Source organism: Eumetopias jubatus, unplaced genomic scaffold (genome assembly GCF_037043125.1).
Source record: "Eumetopias jubatus isolate StellerSeaLion01/CBP00866 unplaced genomic scaffold, mEumJub1_p1.0 scaffold_10, whole genome shotgun sequence".
NCBI classification, from domain to species: Eukaryota; Metazoa; Chordata; class Mammalia; order Carnivora; family Otariidae; genus Eumetopias; species Eumetopias jubatus.
The window spans coordinates 52420503-52435244 of NW_028274816.1; the positions used below are offsets into that span (position 1 = coordinate 52420503).

General features: G+C 56.0%; 2 protein-coding genes and 1 long non-coding RNA gene across 4 annotated transcripts; 2 read left to right on the plus strand and 1 right to left on the minus strand.

Annotated features, from left to right (window-relative positions):
* Positions 1 to 408: 408 nt before the first annotated feature.
* On the plus strand, positions 409 to 4287 carry LOC148163222 (uncharacterized). Its single transcript, XR_015769167.1, has 3 exons — positions 409 to 2993; positions 3577 to 3621; positions 3724 to 4287. It is a non-coding gene; the product is annotated as an uncharacterized LOC148163222 (long non-coding RNA).
* On the minus strand, positions 2683 to 7741 carry DMAC2 (distal membrane arm assembly component 2). Of its 2 annotated transcripts, XM_028095804.2 has the most exons (7): positions 7683 to 7741; positions 6289 to 6485; positions 4916 to 4996; positions 3970 to 4106; positions 3719 to 3881; positions 3200 to 3293; positions 2683 to 2903 (listed from the first exon to the last, which is right to left on the minus strand). In XM_028095804.2, exons 1-7 carry the CDS (start codon positions 7698 to 7700, stop codon positions 2775 to 2777), a joined length of 819 nt encoding a protein of 272 aa, XP_027951605.1. In that variant the 5' UTR covers positions 7701 to 7741; the 3' UTR covers positions 2683 to 2774. The 2 variants fall into 2 exon arrangements, with proteins under 2 accessions (XP_027951605.1, XP_027951606.2); XM_028095805.2 differs by lacking the exon at positions 2683 to 2903 and having other exon boundaries at positions 3033 to 3293.
* A 2623-nt stretch (positions 7742 to 10364) lies between these two features.
* Positions 10365 to 11849, plus strand: ERICH4 (glutamate rich 4). Its single transcript, XM_028095806.2, has 2 exons — positions 10365 to 10538; positions 11622 to 11849. The coding sequence occupies exons 1-2, from the start codon at positions 10365 to 10367 to the stop codon at positions 11847 to 11849; spliced, it is 402 nt and encodes a 133-aa protein (XP_027951607.1).
* Positions 11850 to 14742: the final 2893 nt, after the last annotated feature.

The following is a 14742-nucleotide window of genomic DNA, read 5'->3' on the forward strand; positions in this document are numbered from 1 at the left end:
GGGGATGGGTCGGCTGTGCCCGGGGTGGGGTGTGTTGTGGCCGCCGGAGTCAGGGTGGGGGTGGGGAGGGGGCTGGTGGGGAGGAGAGGTGAACTGGGTGGGTGGGGAAGAAGGGGTGGGTGAGACCTCTGGGGCAGGCGGGGGAAGGGAGAGGAGGGACAGAGGGGGAGGGGGAGAGGAGAGGGAGGGGAGGGATGTGGAGACCGGGAGTGAGAGATCCCGGGTAGACCGAGGCCCCCGTGCGGGAGGGAAGAGAGACGTTAGAGGCAGGTGGGTGACCCTCGGGGTGGGACTGAGAAGGGCGTCTGCGGACCTCCGGAGCCAGGGAGGAGCAGGAGGGGACTAGATGGAAGGGGCGGGGGAGGGGGGTGCCAAGCTAGAGGCCAGTGGAGGGTGGGGTGGGGGCACCGGGGGCCCTCGAGCTGAGCTGAGCCCCGCACCTCCTCCGCCCCCTTTGGTGCCCCGGTGTTTGCATTGCGGGGGCGCAGATCCATCCCCACCCCGTCCACCCCCCCCAAGCCCCGCCTACAGCTGCACGGTGACTCTGGGAACACTCACATCCGGCCCCCCGGGACAGGAGAGGGTGTCTGCCTGTGTTTGCGTCCCTGCCCTCTGGGGCCCCTGCTGTTGGGGCTGCATCAGCCGTCTGGGGAGGTGGGCAGGCAGGGCCTCCTTATCCCTGAGCAAGGGCCCCACTGAGCCTGGCCTAACCCCCTTCTTTCCATCCTGGGTTGGGAGGACTGTCTGGATCCTCTCATCCTTGGCACCCTGTCTATCAGCAGCCGCTGGTTATCTGTCCAGAGCTGATTTCCAACCCCCAAGTTTGAGTAATGGAGCCCGTGGGAGCAGCTGGAGGAAGAGCGTGCAGAGGAAGTGTTGGATATTAATGCCCTAGAAGCGAGTGGGCAAGGATGGCCAGGAGCCCCCGGGGCAGGGAGGGGTCTCCCAGCCTCCCCCTCCCACCCCGGGCTTGGGAGAGGGGGCAGGGCCCCCGCCCCCACAGCTCCCCCCTCTCCATCTCACTTCCCCTGACACTGCCCCTCCTGGGGGTGGTTGCACATCTCAAGGTACGGTTTGGGTTGCTCCGGGCATCAGAGTCCAATCAGGAGAAACCACCCAGCAGTGGGAACAGGGCAGTCCATCATCGAGAATGACCCAAGAGGTGCCTTCTTGTGGAACACAGTAGGGGGTGGACGTGCGGCTCCCACACGAGCAACCTGGTCCAAGACCACCCTCCCTGAGCTCTGGGTGCCCCCTCCGGATTATGCCAGGGAGGCTCAGCTCCGTGCCTCAGTAACCGGAGGCCACGCTCGAGTCCAAGTTCTAGTCAGCGACCTGAGAAAGCCGTTAGAGCCACCCAGCAGCACTAGCTAGCTATCTCGTTACCTCAAGTGCGTGCCCCAGACCGTGAACTTGGCAGTCACTGGTCTAACACCCTTAGACTGGAGCCGCCCCCCCCCCCAGGTTTCTGACTGTATGTTTGCCAATCTTCTAGTGTAGAGGCTGTTTCCTCGGGGTCCTCGTGGGCAGCTGCGCCCCGGAGCCTGCTGGGGCGTAAGCCTGGGGGTCTGGTGAGAGCAGGGGCGCACAGGGTTTCCAGCCCAGGCAAGCCGCTGGTCCCCTCACACACTGGGCACGGACCCGCGAGTGACTAGGGGGTTCGAGATCGACCACCCCATTCCAGATTTCAGGGTCCCTCTGTGTACCAGGCGGCGCCCTCACTTGCACATGAGAAACTGGTCGAGACGGGATTTGGCAGCCCGCAGGCTTAAATGCCGCGGTTTCAGCGCTCCTAGGACCTCGGGGGGGCAGCACGGAAGTTCGCCATCCCCTTCTCAGGCCGCCTGAGCTGAGCCAACAGACCAGAGGCTGTCCTCGTCTGTGAGCGCTCAAGGGCGCTCCGCAGTCTGCCCAGCACCTATCTTTGGAGTTGTCGTTACCGCCATGGTGGTCAGGTGCAGCGGCCGCAGGGCTTCCGGGGCTCCCTGGGCTCCTCAGCCGGCACCCCGTCCCAACCCCCCCAGCCAGAGCTGGGCCAGAGCTGGGCCACCACCGCCTGCCCGCCGCCGCGGGTCTCCCCAGCCCGCTTCCCAACGCCGCGGAACCAAGCCCAAATCCCCTCTTTGTGCGTCCGTCTCCTGGTACACTCCAGATGCCAGTGCCAGATCAGTGCGGATCCAGTCAGGAGAGAAAAACCAAACTAATTCGAGCGGGTGAAGTTTAACATCAGGAATTGTTGACTTTGAACAGCGAATTGAAATAAAGGATTCACGGAGAGGGAGCCTTGGCATCTGCTGAAATCCCCCTCTGGGACGCAGCAGAGAGCCCTCCGCAGGCGGGTGCCTCAGTGGGGGGCACTGCTCTCAGACTGCTGGGGGGGCCGGGGAAGCTGCCGGCCGCCTGGCACTTCAGGAACCACCTGCTGGGGAGGCCGCGCGCCCGGCAGGAGCCCGGGAGCGCGCAGAGCTCACCCACGGAAGCCGAGGCTCTCCTCCTGGGGGTCTCTCGGGCGCCCTCTACCGACAAGCCTTACCACGCCACTTAGCGAGGGAAAACTACCGCAAAGGCCAGGGCCTGTTTTCACGGAGCAAACAAGAGCTGCATTTGGAGCGGACGGATTAGCGGGAACGCCGGGGGCTGAAGGGGGGCTCCGGGCGTTTGGCGAGTGGAGGCCAGGGATGCTGCAGCGGGCGGTGAGCTGAGGGGTGCCCCACAGGGAACCGGGCCGGCAGCACGTTCGAGTAAGGATACTTTGAGAAGGGTCTCTGGACAAGTCAAGAGCAGGGGTTTCTTGACGTGGTAGTGGCCAGGTATGGGGAAGTCAGGGGGTTGGGGGAGTGCAGCTTCCGAGGGTGGCTTACCTCCCCCAGGCCTGGGAGGCTGTTGGAACTCAGGAGAGAAGCCTGTGGAAAGAGTGGCCTGACCGATGACACAGGAGCTGTGACCTTTCAGCCCGGGGTGCAGCCAGCCCCAGCCCCTGAGGTGAGGAACAGGTACGCCAGCCTCCCGCTCTCCCCTTGGACCTGGTGGCGGTGCCGGCCGCCCCCCCCCATGTGGAGTGAACCCAGACGGAAGCCCCGCTGCTGCCCAGCTTGATGGGGAGGGGGGCCGAGGCCTAGGCAGGGAGGGGGCTGGCCGTGTCCCGGGACTGCTCCTCCGGCCCTGATGGGAGGCCCTGGGCCCAGTCAGCCCCCAGAACCTGGCAGCTGGGTAGCATCTCCTCCACCAGGATGCGCGTGAGGCCCGGGTTGGACACGGCGGGGAGGTCCGAGATGTCCAGCCTGCGGAGGTTCCTGAGGGGAGGCAGCAAGGGGAGGCCCGCGTAAGGAGGGCCTCCATGTGGGGAAGGGTGTGGAGGGGGGGTGCGCCAGCCCCAGCTTCAGCCCCGAGCCCTGTAGCTGCCCAGAGAATGTTAGAGAGAGCTGGCCAGGGACAGACATCCACCGTGGGGACCCCAGATGCACACTCCAGCTCCTCCTGTTTGCAACAGTGTAAACATCGAGTTGGCATTAAAAAGGAAGAAAAACCAGGAGTGGTTTTGTGTCTGTCCGTCCCCTCCCCTCCCCCCGGGGACAGATTCACTGCGACTGCTCGCCTGGGCAGACCCGACACGCGCTCCAGGTTGGTCATGGAGGCAGGGCTATGGGGACTGCCCGACTGCCTGCTCCACCCCCCACCCCCCCCCAAGCTTGGGGCCCAGCCTGAGCTGCGGTCTCACTGCAGGTGGTGGAGGCTGGCGAGGCCCCGTTCGGAGATTCGGGGACAACCGGCCAGCGAGAGCTCCTGCAACGAGTTGGCCAGTGGGTGGAGGCGGCCGAGACACCAGTCATCCACGTGGGGACAGCGCTGCAGCCACAGGGACTGGAGCTCCTTCAGGGCCACTGTGGGGGGGGGGGGAGGCACTGTGGTCCTTTCTGGAGCCCACCACCGAAGGGCAAATGAACAGCCCCGCCGTCTCCGCCCACTCACAGACGCTGTCCAGGCCCTGGTAGTTGATGGCACATCCACTGGCATCGACGGCCTCTACAGGAACCGCCTGGAACTTCAAGAAGTCAAGAGAGAAGTGGCCACGCGCATCTGACCGGATCCACTCCTTGCCCTGAAACCTGGAAGGGGACAGCGGGTGTGAGCAGGGCACTTCCCCTCCCCAGCCCCGTGTGATGACGTGGTCGCACCACGTCTGGTGCACTTGCTACACATCAGGCCCTGCGCAAAGCCCTTAACGTGGGGTCTCCCTGGGTCCCCGACATTCCCACGAAAGATGCGATGTTTGGCCTTTTTTTTTTTTTTTAAGTAGGCGCCATGCCGAGCGTGAAGCCCAACATGGGGCCTGAACTCACGACCCTGAGATAGAGACCTGAGCTAAGATCAAGAGTCGCTCAACAGACTGAGCCCCTATTTGAAAAACTCCGATAACCTCAGAAAAGGGCGAGAATACAAGTCTTCATAGGTTAGCAAAAAAAAAAAAAAAAAAAAAAGACTTGTGTGCTGTTTCTGAGGAAAGTGCTGGAGGAAGGTGCTCAAACCAAGGGAACATTTTAGTTGGAGCCAAGTGAGGGATAGGTGCATGAGCTATGTTTTTCAGAAAAGAGGGAAAAGGGGAGAAAAAATAGGAGGAGGAAGAGAAGAAGGAGAAAGGAAGGGGAGAAGGAAGGAAAAGGAACAGCGACATTTACTGAGCTCCTGTGCTGTGCCAGGCCTGTTCCAAGCGCTTCCACTGCAAAATGTCTTCGAATCTTCCCAGCAAACCTTGTAGGTTCCATACAACCACCACCCCACTTTACAGGTGACAGAGCGGAAGCTCAGGAACAAGCTCCGCACAAGAAGTCCCAAGAGCCTCGGGCTCAGCGCTCCACAGCCTTCCCCCGCCCCCCCGCCACCCCGCCACCCCCTGCTGACACTTTTGCCCTCATACTTGACCGCGCCTCCCTGCTTCAGGATGAAATAGGCGCCTGCGGCGTGGGGACCGAAGCGCTCCTTGATGTAGGTGAAGGGCCTGTGGAGAGAACAGTGGCCGAGGCTGAGCACTGCACCCCGGCGTCACGCCCCCCTGCCGCTTCGAGGGTCAGAGTCCACAGCACCAGGACTGAGCCAGGCTGCAAATATTTACTGAGTGTCCATTAAGTGCTGGGGACCAAGGCAGATAGCGGTCCCTGCTCTGTGAGGCTAATTTACAGAAGGAAACAGGTAAGAAACCTGGAAGTTAAGAGCAAATTGCAAATCCATGATGGAAGTAACACAGAGGGACTGACTCAGGAGTGGCTTGGGCCAGGGCTGGAGATGGAGAAGGCTACTTCGGTTTGGGTGTCAGGAGGTGACGCTTGAGCAGAGATTTGAGTGGTGGGAAGAAATTCAAAAGTCAAGGCAAGAGCCTGCCGGGCCAAGGGAACAGCTGGTGCAAACGCTCAGAGGCTCAGCTTAGGAAGGCAGAACAATAAGGGTGCCGTGCTGGTGGGGGTAAGGGGAGTCCCTGGTAGGGGTCTCAAAGCTCAGGTGTTAGGCTTGGGGTCTGGCTTTTATTGTAGTTGCAACGGGAAACCATTTGAGGGCTTTAAGCAAGGTGGTGGTTTTCTATTTTAGTTTTTTTTTTTAAGATTTTATTTATTCATTTGATGGAGAGAGCGAGGGAGCACAAGCAAGGGGAGCAGCAGAGGGAGAGAGAGAAGCAGGCTCCCCACTGAGCAAGGAGCCCGACATGGGACTCGACCCTGAGCCAAAGGCAGATGCTTAACGAACTGAGCCACCCAGGCGCCCCTCTGTTTTATAGTTTCTTGAGTCCTTTGGATGACTTGTAGCATAACAGACTGGAGGGGGCAAAAGATGACCAGTTCAGATTACTGTGCTCAACCAACCATAAAATGAAGGGGCTCAGACCAGGCTACGAACAGTGAGGAGCTTAACAACTGGGCACATCTGGGATGGTCTGGTATTTTATTGGTGGACTGGATGTGGAAGACAGAGAAGCAAGAAGAATCAGGAAGACTCCTTAGAATTTGGCCTGAGTAACTGGGGACAGTGCTGCCGTTTCCTGGGATGGGAAGGCTTGGGGGCGAGCACTTTCTTAGGGGGAAATCAAGGGTTTGCCATGGGCCATGTTAGGTTTGAGGTGCCGGCGTGACCTCCAAGAGATGGTGGGCAGCGGGTCACCTATATGAGCTGGAGCCCTTGGGAAGGGTGTGGCCAGAGAGGATGCAACTCGGCGGGCCGGTATAGCCGCTGCAGGGGCAGGTTCTGAGTTCTGCCTGGTAAGGCCCCAGCAGCAGGGTCTTGCCCACCAAGAGCGCTCACCGATTTTTCTGGTGCACCTTCAACACCTGCTTTCGGAGCAGGTACTCCCTGAGAGCCTGCACGTCATAGAAGCGGTCAGCCAGGAACCGGAGCAGGGACCTCCCCTTCTTCTGACTGCCCTCTGGGGCCACTGCCCTGCTCAGGCCACGAGTGCCCCTGGTACCCCGGTTCCATACTGGCGTCACCAGGTGCAGGGGCTGGGGAGGGCAGGAAAGGAGAGGCTGAGCCTGGAGCCTCCTGTGAGAGAGTTGGATCCCCCTGTTCTTGGTCCTCCTCCTGCTGCACACCCCCCACACACTGCTTCTTCCTGGTTCACAAAATTCTCCTTTCAGAACTTCCAAATTCTGCTTTTGAGATTCCCCCAAATTTCCTCACGTTTGTCCCAAGTTCTTCCCCTTAATCAACCTAAATTCTCTCTTTGATTTGGCCAAACGTTCTTGGTCTTTCCAATTTCCCTCCGATCTTTTCCTAAACCCTTATTTTTAAGACCTCTATTATCTGACCTCTTAATTTCCCACAAAATACCCCCTTAATTTTATCCAATTTTCCCTGGAGTCTTCCTGAATAACCAATTTCTTAACCCCAAAATATCTTAATTTCTCTCCAAACCACCCTTAATTTACCTGTTAAAGCCCCCAAACTCTTCCTTCAATTTCCCTTCAGTGTTCTCTTCGCCTGCTCCAATTTCTTTTTCTGCTTCAACCAAATTTTCTCGGTAATTTGCCCAAATCCTTATTTTCCCTCAAAAATTCCTAGGTCCCCAACCACTCACCTTAGTCTTCCCTAAATCCATTCCTTGACTTTAGGTCTTTCTTCCTAAATTCTCTCCTCGAATATCGCAAATTCTCCCCTTAGTTTCCCCTAGGTCTTTCCCTTGGAACTCCCATATTCACCTTTTGGTTCCTGTCCCCGACCTCCACCGTCCCTTTGGCTTTCCATAAAAATGCATAGCTCTCCCATGAGCTTCCCTCACCTGTATCCTTTGATCTCCTACCCTTGGACCTCAAACCCCAGCTTCTCCACCAAACTCACCCAAACCCGCTTCCCTGGAAGGGCCCACTCGCGCCCGCCCGACTCCCAGCGCCCACAATCGGGTTTCTTCCTCTGATTGGCTGGGTGCGCCATCTTCGGAACGCGCTCCCTGCTTCCCCATTGGTTTCTCTCCACGAAGTCCCCGCCCCGCTTCCTCTCTAAAGCGCCCCGGCTGTCTGCGACTCGCTCCGATCGTTCTCGGCTCCCGAAGGTCGCATGTCGGCGCTCCCAGCATGAGCCTTAGCGGGAGAGGCCTCCTGCTCTCTCTTGCCCCTTGCTCCCTGGGTGCTGACAGAAACCCTGAAGGCGGAGGCAGCAAAGCGGACTTCAATTTTGGGGCCCTAGGAGTCCCGGTCACTTACCGCCCTGGGCGCCGCCATCTTGCTAGGATTACGTAAACGGAAGGGGCCGGTTTTTCTCAGTCCACCCACAAGGTTCAGCCTGAGACGTCTTTTCCTATGGCCACGCCCCGTCCATGTTCCAGCTCTCCTTTTAAAGGCACCGCACTTTTTACTCTATTTGAGAGATTGCTTCGAATGCCATTTCTGTGGTCCTTACAGTGAGACCTTGCCTCTTCCTCCAGCTTTCATTCGCTACCTCCTTAATGACTAGGAAACTGACCCAGTCATTCTTTACGCCTGGGTCAGGGAAGGAAAAGGCCTAGTGGGTGGTGAGGTTAGACTTTAGGGTAAGAGAGGTGAGATCTCAAAGTATTATGATCGCGACTTCAGTTTGGAGTCCAGCGCTCTCTCTCAGTGTGAAGATTTACTGTGAAGTCTTGTGGGTAGAATCATTCATTTATTCGCAGAGGTTTACTGAACACCTGCCACGTGGCCTACACTGTTTTGGGTGCTCAGGTGACCATGGTGAACAAGACAGACCTTATCTCAGGGAGTCAACATTCCAGGTGGGGAGAGGATGGACAAGAAACAAATGAATAAGTGAGATAATTTCAGATAATGTTTGATAAGAGGCACATAAGAACAGGCAGAATAATTGGCGGTGACTAGGGGGTAAGGGAATCGGCAAAGGCCTTTCTGAAGAGGTGATAGTTAAGCAGAGGTGAAGGATGAGAAGAAAACAGCCAATTCAAAGATCTGGGGGGAAGATATTCCAGGCAGACGTAACAGTGAGTGCAAAGGCCCAGGGGTGGGACCCAGCTGGCACAGAGAAGTAGGGAGATGAGGTCAGAGAGGTGGGCAGGAAGCTGACTGTGCCGAATTCCATTCTCAGGGGCATATCATGGTCTGATTTATGCCTTTTATTTATTTATTTTTAAGATTTTATTTATTTATTTTAGAGATACAGAGAGAGCAAGTGCGGGGAGGAGCAGAGGGAGAGGGACAAGCAGACTCTGTGCTGAGTAGAGCCCGACTCGGGGCTCAATACCATGACCGGGAGACCATGACCTGAGCTGAAATCAAGAGTCAGACGATTAACCGACTGAGCCACCCAGTCGCCCCTGATTTATGTTTTTCAAAGATCATTTCGGGGCGCCTGAGTGGCTCAGTCAGTTGTCTGCCTTCGGCTCAGGTTATGATCCCAGTGTGCTGGGATCGAGCCCAGTGTCTGGCTCTCTGCTCAGTTGGGAGCCTGTTTCTCCCTCTCCCTCTGCCCCTCCCCCTGCTTGTGTTTGTGCTCTCTCTCTTTCTGCCAAATAAATAAATAAAGTCTTAAAAAATATATATATCATTTCTGCCAGGTGGAGAACAGACTTCAGGCAGCAAGGGTGGAAGTGGGAGCCAGCAAAAAGGCTACTGCAGGAGTCCGGGCAAGAGATGAATGGAGACAGGAGCAGGGGTGGGGCAATAGGAACTGGTGAGAAGTGCTCAGATTATGAGTCTATTTTGAAGGTTGAGCCAATAGCTCCAGAAACTAAAGGGCTAGGGATGCCACTTAGGGAGACGGGGAGACTGGGAAAGTGACAGGTTTGAAAGGCAGGTGTGGTGGGCTGAATAACGGACCCCCCAAAAAAATTCACGCCCTGATCCTCGGAACTTGTGAATCTGTTACTTTATATGGTAAAAGGAAGATGTGTTCAAGTTAAGAATCTGGAGATGGGGGCTGCCTGGGTGGCTCAGTCGTTAGGCGTCTGCCTTCGGCTCAGGTCATGATCCCAGGGTCCTGGGATCGAGCCCCGCATCGGGCTCCCTGCTCAGCGGGAAGCCTGCCTCTCCCTCTCCCCCTGCCCCTGCTTGTGTTCCCTCTCTCTCTGTCGAAAAATAAAAATTAAAATTAAAAAAAAAAAGATTAAAAAAAAGAATCTGGAGATGGGGAGGTTATCCTGGGCCATCAGGAGGGGCCAATTTGATGACAAGGGTCCCGTTAGATCGAGGCAGGGGGTCAGTCAGTACGAGATGTGATGGTAGGTGCAAGAGTGATACAGGGAAGGGGCAATGAGCCAAGGGCTGTGGTGGTGGCGGCTTCTGGAAGCGGAGGGAAGCCCGCGTCCCACTTTTTGCCATGGCAGGGCCCGCGCTGACAGTGATGGTACCTGTGGGCAGGTCAGGGGTCAGCAGAACTGGCTGCTCAGTTGGCTGGTAGCCTGGACACTGAGGTACCACAGCTGAGGGATCGGGGCTCCTCGGACACACTAACTGGGAAGCCCTGGGGTGGCCCAAGTGCAGAAGACAAGGTCCAAGCTGGAGCAAGCCAGAGAGTAGAGAGGAAGGAAGGATGGAGGCTGAGGAGGAGGGGGTGGGGAAGGACCCAGGAGAGAGCCAGGGCAGGACAGGCGAGGCCAGCCACCCACAGGCACCCAGCCCCCATGAGGGGTTAGGCCTGAGGAGGGGTCAAGGGGGTGGAGGTTTTGCCTCTGCCAGAGGGGCCGTGGCTGGACTCTTGTGAGCAGAGTTGAAGTTAGACTTTAGAAGGAAGAAAATCCTGGAGAGGCTGTCAGTTCTCACCGGAGAGCGGACTTTGAAATGCTGACCCAGGCACCTCCTCATGCCCTTTGCTCCCCCCTCGCCTCACCGGCTCCTCAGAGGACTGGGTCATTCTGGACCTTGTCACTTTCTGCTCCTGGCTGCCACTGCTCAGGGACTATGGAGCTGTGGAGGCAACTGAGGCAGGCGGGACTGGTGCCCCCGGGGCTGGGCCCCCCTCCCCGGGCCCTGAGGGAGGTCCCCCCAGTGGGGAGAGCTGGCCAGACCCTCCTGTCCCCAGGGGCAGACACTGCAGGTGCCAGGGAGAGTCTGCTGTGGATCTGGAAGGAGCTGGTGAGTGAGGGGTTCGGAGGGGCAAGAGATGGGGCGCAGGTGGGGGTGGGGAGAGAGAACAGGTGCGTGTATGGAAACGAATGGAATTGCAAAGGACCAGAGATTGAAGGACAGAAATTGAGAGACAATAAAAGAGAAACAAGCAGAGAGACAGAGAGAGAGATCCAAAGAGTGAGACACAGGAGTCGAGAGAGACAGGGACAGAGAGACGAACAGAGGGAGAGACAGAGATAGAAAGCAGAGACTGAGAGCAACAACAGAGACAGAGACTCAGATTAAATCTGAGATGGAGAGATAGAGACAGTCAAAGGCAGGGGCAGAGAAATAAGACCCAGAAAGGGATATGGAAAGACAGAGACAGAGGCAGAGACAGACAAGGGGGGGGGGCAGAGAGACATCGAAGGGAGGCACAGAGACACAGAGACAGTGAGGGATGACGAAATGGAGAGACAAAGCCAGGGAGAGACAGAGGCAGAGATCAAGAGCCCCTGGGAGAGGCCAGCTGACAGTCAAGGTCTGGGACAAGGTGAGGACCCTGCCATGGGCCGCGGGCCCGGATTGCTAAAGAGAAGCTTGTTTACAGCATCTATTAAAGACGGTGAAGTGGTAGGTGTAGGGGCCACTGCAGCGGGTGGGGGAGAGGGGCAGGGGAGGGCGTGGAGAGATGGGCTCAGCTCTGAGCACAGCAGGAGCAAGTGGGGATTTCTAGTGAAGGAGAGGGTGGGGCTCAGCAGATGGGAAATCACTAGGCAAGGCATCTGGCTTAATGGACCAACAGGATTCATGCTGGAGGCAGGTGGGGGAGATGAGGTGGGGCCTGGACGTGGATGGGGGACGAGTAAACAGATGAGATATTGGGAGCGATCAGACATGGAGGATGGGAGATTCTTGGTAAAACAGGATTTTACAAGGAAGCGCACAGATGGGCCTGGGAGAAGGTTTAGGAGCTTAGCTGAAGTTTGGTCAAGCAAAGAATCTTGGCTAGGACTCGAATAGGTTTGAGGTCAGGGGCATGCTGATATCCTACCCGCCCCCCCCCACCTCCGGGGTAGGATGCCCACGACTCCACCTTCCCACTGGCAGGGGCACCTTCGCCAAGTGGACATCCAGCTGCTGGGCCAGCTGTGCAGTCTGGGGCTGGAGATGGGGGCGCTGCGGGAGGAACTGGTCACCTTCCTGGAAGAGGAGGAAGAGAGCCTCATCGAGGAAGAGGTGGAGGAAGAGCCTGAGGGGAAGCAGGAGGAGGGACACCTGGGGGCCTCCTGCTCAGCCCCACACCACCACCTCCCTGACTTCGAGATGACCATCTGAGGCCCTGCTAGGTGCTTCTGATTGACACATGAATGAGATGCAAATTTATGCAAAGGAGGGGGCGTTTGCAGTCAGATCAACCTGCCAAGGTTGGGAATCAACCTGAGCAAATGCATTCTCTGAAGATATCTGTCTGCATCCAGACTGAGGGGCTGGCCGGTGGGGCTTGCTGCCCAGGAGGGAGGTTTGCAGGTTTATTTGCCAATGAACTGCATGCAAGAGGGTTGCAGGGGACACGTGGGTCTTTGCAGAGAGGATGGGAGATGCTTGCTGATGATCAAGGCCGTCCAGTACGGTGGCCAGGGCCCGCAAGTGGCCACTGAAACGTGGCTGGTCCGAACTGCGGCGTGCAGGATGCGTAACCACAGATCGCATTTCAAAGGCTTAGTATGATAAAAATATAAAACGGTTCAATAATCTAAAAAATGTATTGGAATGCTAATATTTTCCACATAATGGGATAAATAAAAATATTACTAAAGTGAATTTCACCTGGGTATTTTAAAATTTTTTAATGTGGTAAAATATATATAATAAAATTTACCATTTTCGCCATTTTTAAGTGTACAGCTCAGTGGTATTAAATCCATCCACACTGTAGTACAACCATCATCACCATCTGTTTCCAGAACTCTTCATCTTATAACCCTGAAACCGGACCCATTAAACAACTCCCCAGTCCCCTTTTTTATTTAAGGGGGGGGGGTGCGAGAGAGAGCAGGGGGAGGGGCAGAAGGAGAGGGAGAAGCAGACTCCGTGCTGAGCAGGGAGCCTCACGTGGGGCTCAATCTCAGGACCCTGAGACCATGACCTGAGCCAAAATCAAGAGTCCGATGCTTAACCAACTGAGCCAGCCAGGCGCCCCTTTTTCTGTTTTTAAATATGACTGCTAGAAAATTTTAAATTACATATGATTCTCCCGCTGTACTTCTACTGCACAGCACTATTTGAGACGTTTGAAAATGGAATGTGGGTGTGAGCAGAGGAGCGATGGGGGTTTCTAGACGTTCCCAGATGTGTTGCTAATGTGCCATATCTGTGGATGGCGGCCGGCTGAGGAGAAGCCCACTGCACGTGTAACTATTCCCGGAGGTCTACATTTGCAGAAAGGAGGCCCAAGTTAGCAGGTGGAGGGCTCCAGCCTGGGGAGAGACAGCTCTTCAGGGGAGACATTTGGACATTCGTAGAATCATTACTCCCAGTGAAGACAAACACATGCTTACATTTTTGCAGTTCTTCATCAAAACACTTTCTAGTTTAAAACAAAAGGATGTGGGGGCAATCTGGCTGTGACATCTGTCACCCCATGGATCGCCAGGGTTGATTTGGCCAATCTGGCTGGCTAGGGGGGGTGTCCCCTTCCTCCCTCACCGCTCTGTGTGCGTCCTTCCTGAAGCTTCGCGCTCAGTCCAGAGGACGACCTTCCCTGATAGAGGAGGACCGTTCTTCGGTCAAGGGTATATGAGTAGCTGCGCTGCCCTTCTAGAACCTCCAAACAAGCTCTCAAGGTCCATTAAAAATCCAACCAACCAACCAAACAAACAAAAATCCCCACAAAAAAAACCACATTCTAGTTGGGAGTGAGGATGTTCCCAGAAAAATGAGATGTTGGTGGAAGAGGTGGGTGCTGAGACCCTATCTGTGGGAATTTCCTCCTTGAAAGCAACCTGCTGCTTTTTGTCCAGTGGAGTCCTCCAAGACTAGGGGAGGGGTGCAGGGGAATTAAGGGGTTCAGGTCCATCCCCAAACTGGTCCTCCTTTGCCAACCTTAGCCAGGTCGGCCGCTCCTGGGAGATCTGCTGTGGGGGTGGGGGAGGGTGTTGGAAGTCAGACCCCAGCACCCAGGGAAGGAGAAAGACACCCCAAGAGTGTGCAGATGAAGAGTTCCTCTCCCTCGTGAGGCATTCCAGAAAGAAGCTGGGGGCAGTCCGGGGTCTCTTGGCAGCTCTGTCCAGGCTGTGGGCGTCATGAAGGCTGAGGAGGTGGCTCTGTTGCTACGGGGTCTGGGTTGCTCTTGGGAGGGAAGAGATGGGAGGTGCGATGCTGAGGGGGTGCTGGGGGGCACTAGGGAGGGAACGCTCACTCTGCAGGAACAGCATGGAGGGTTCAGTAAAACTCTCCTCTTGTTAATGGGATATACTTGAAAACACTGGTGAGACAATCAAGGCTCTGATTCCAATGTCCTAGTTGAGACTGACGCCCACTGGATCAGATATGACCCTACCCTTTAAGGAGCTAAGGTCAACTTGATGGCTATTTTGGGGACCTGGAGGAGAGAGGATGTCACGCAAAGCTGTAGAGATGCAGAAGAAATCTGATGGGGGAGGCTTTTTTAAAGGGACGAGGCTGTTAGACATCCAATCTGAGATTCCTTAAGAAAACCTGCATCAGAGCCATCTTTGCGGTGGATATGCGACCCTTCTGCACCTGTGTAAATAATCAGGACAAATCCAGTGAGACCAGCCATGTTTTAGGATCAAGAATAGTCTTCCTTGGGGGGCTTCTGGGGGGCTCAGTTGGTTAAGCATCCGACTCTTGATTTCGGCTCAGGTCATGATCTCAGGGTTGTGGGATTGAGCCCCTGTTGGGAGCTCAGTGGGGAGTCTTCTTGAAGTTCTCTCTCCCTCTCCCTGTGCATACAACACCCCACCCCCGTCGCTCTCTCTCTCTCTCTCTCAAATAAATAGACAAATCTTTAAAAGAAAAAAAAAGAATAGCCTTCCTTGGGGGTAATGTTTGATCAAAGGGAAGTGACGATAGAGAGAAATGTGTCTCCATGGAAAATACCAGCAAGCACAGCTTTCAGAGTGATGACATTCAGGCCATTCACTGTCTCTTACCCGTTCTGCTCCTCTTCATAACCGAAGATTGCTGATGGAGATGCAGACCAGGT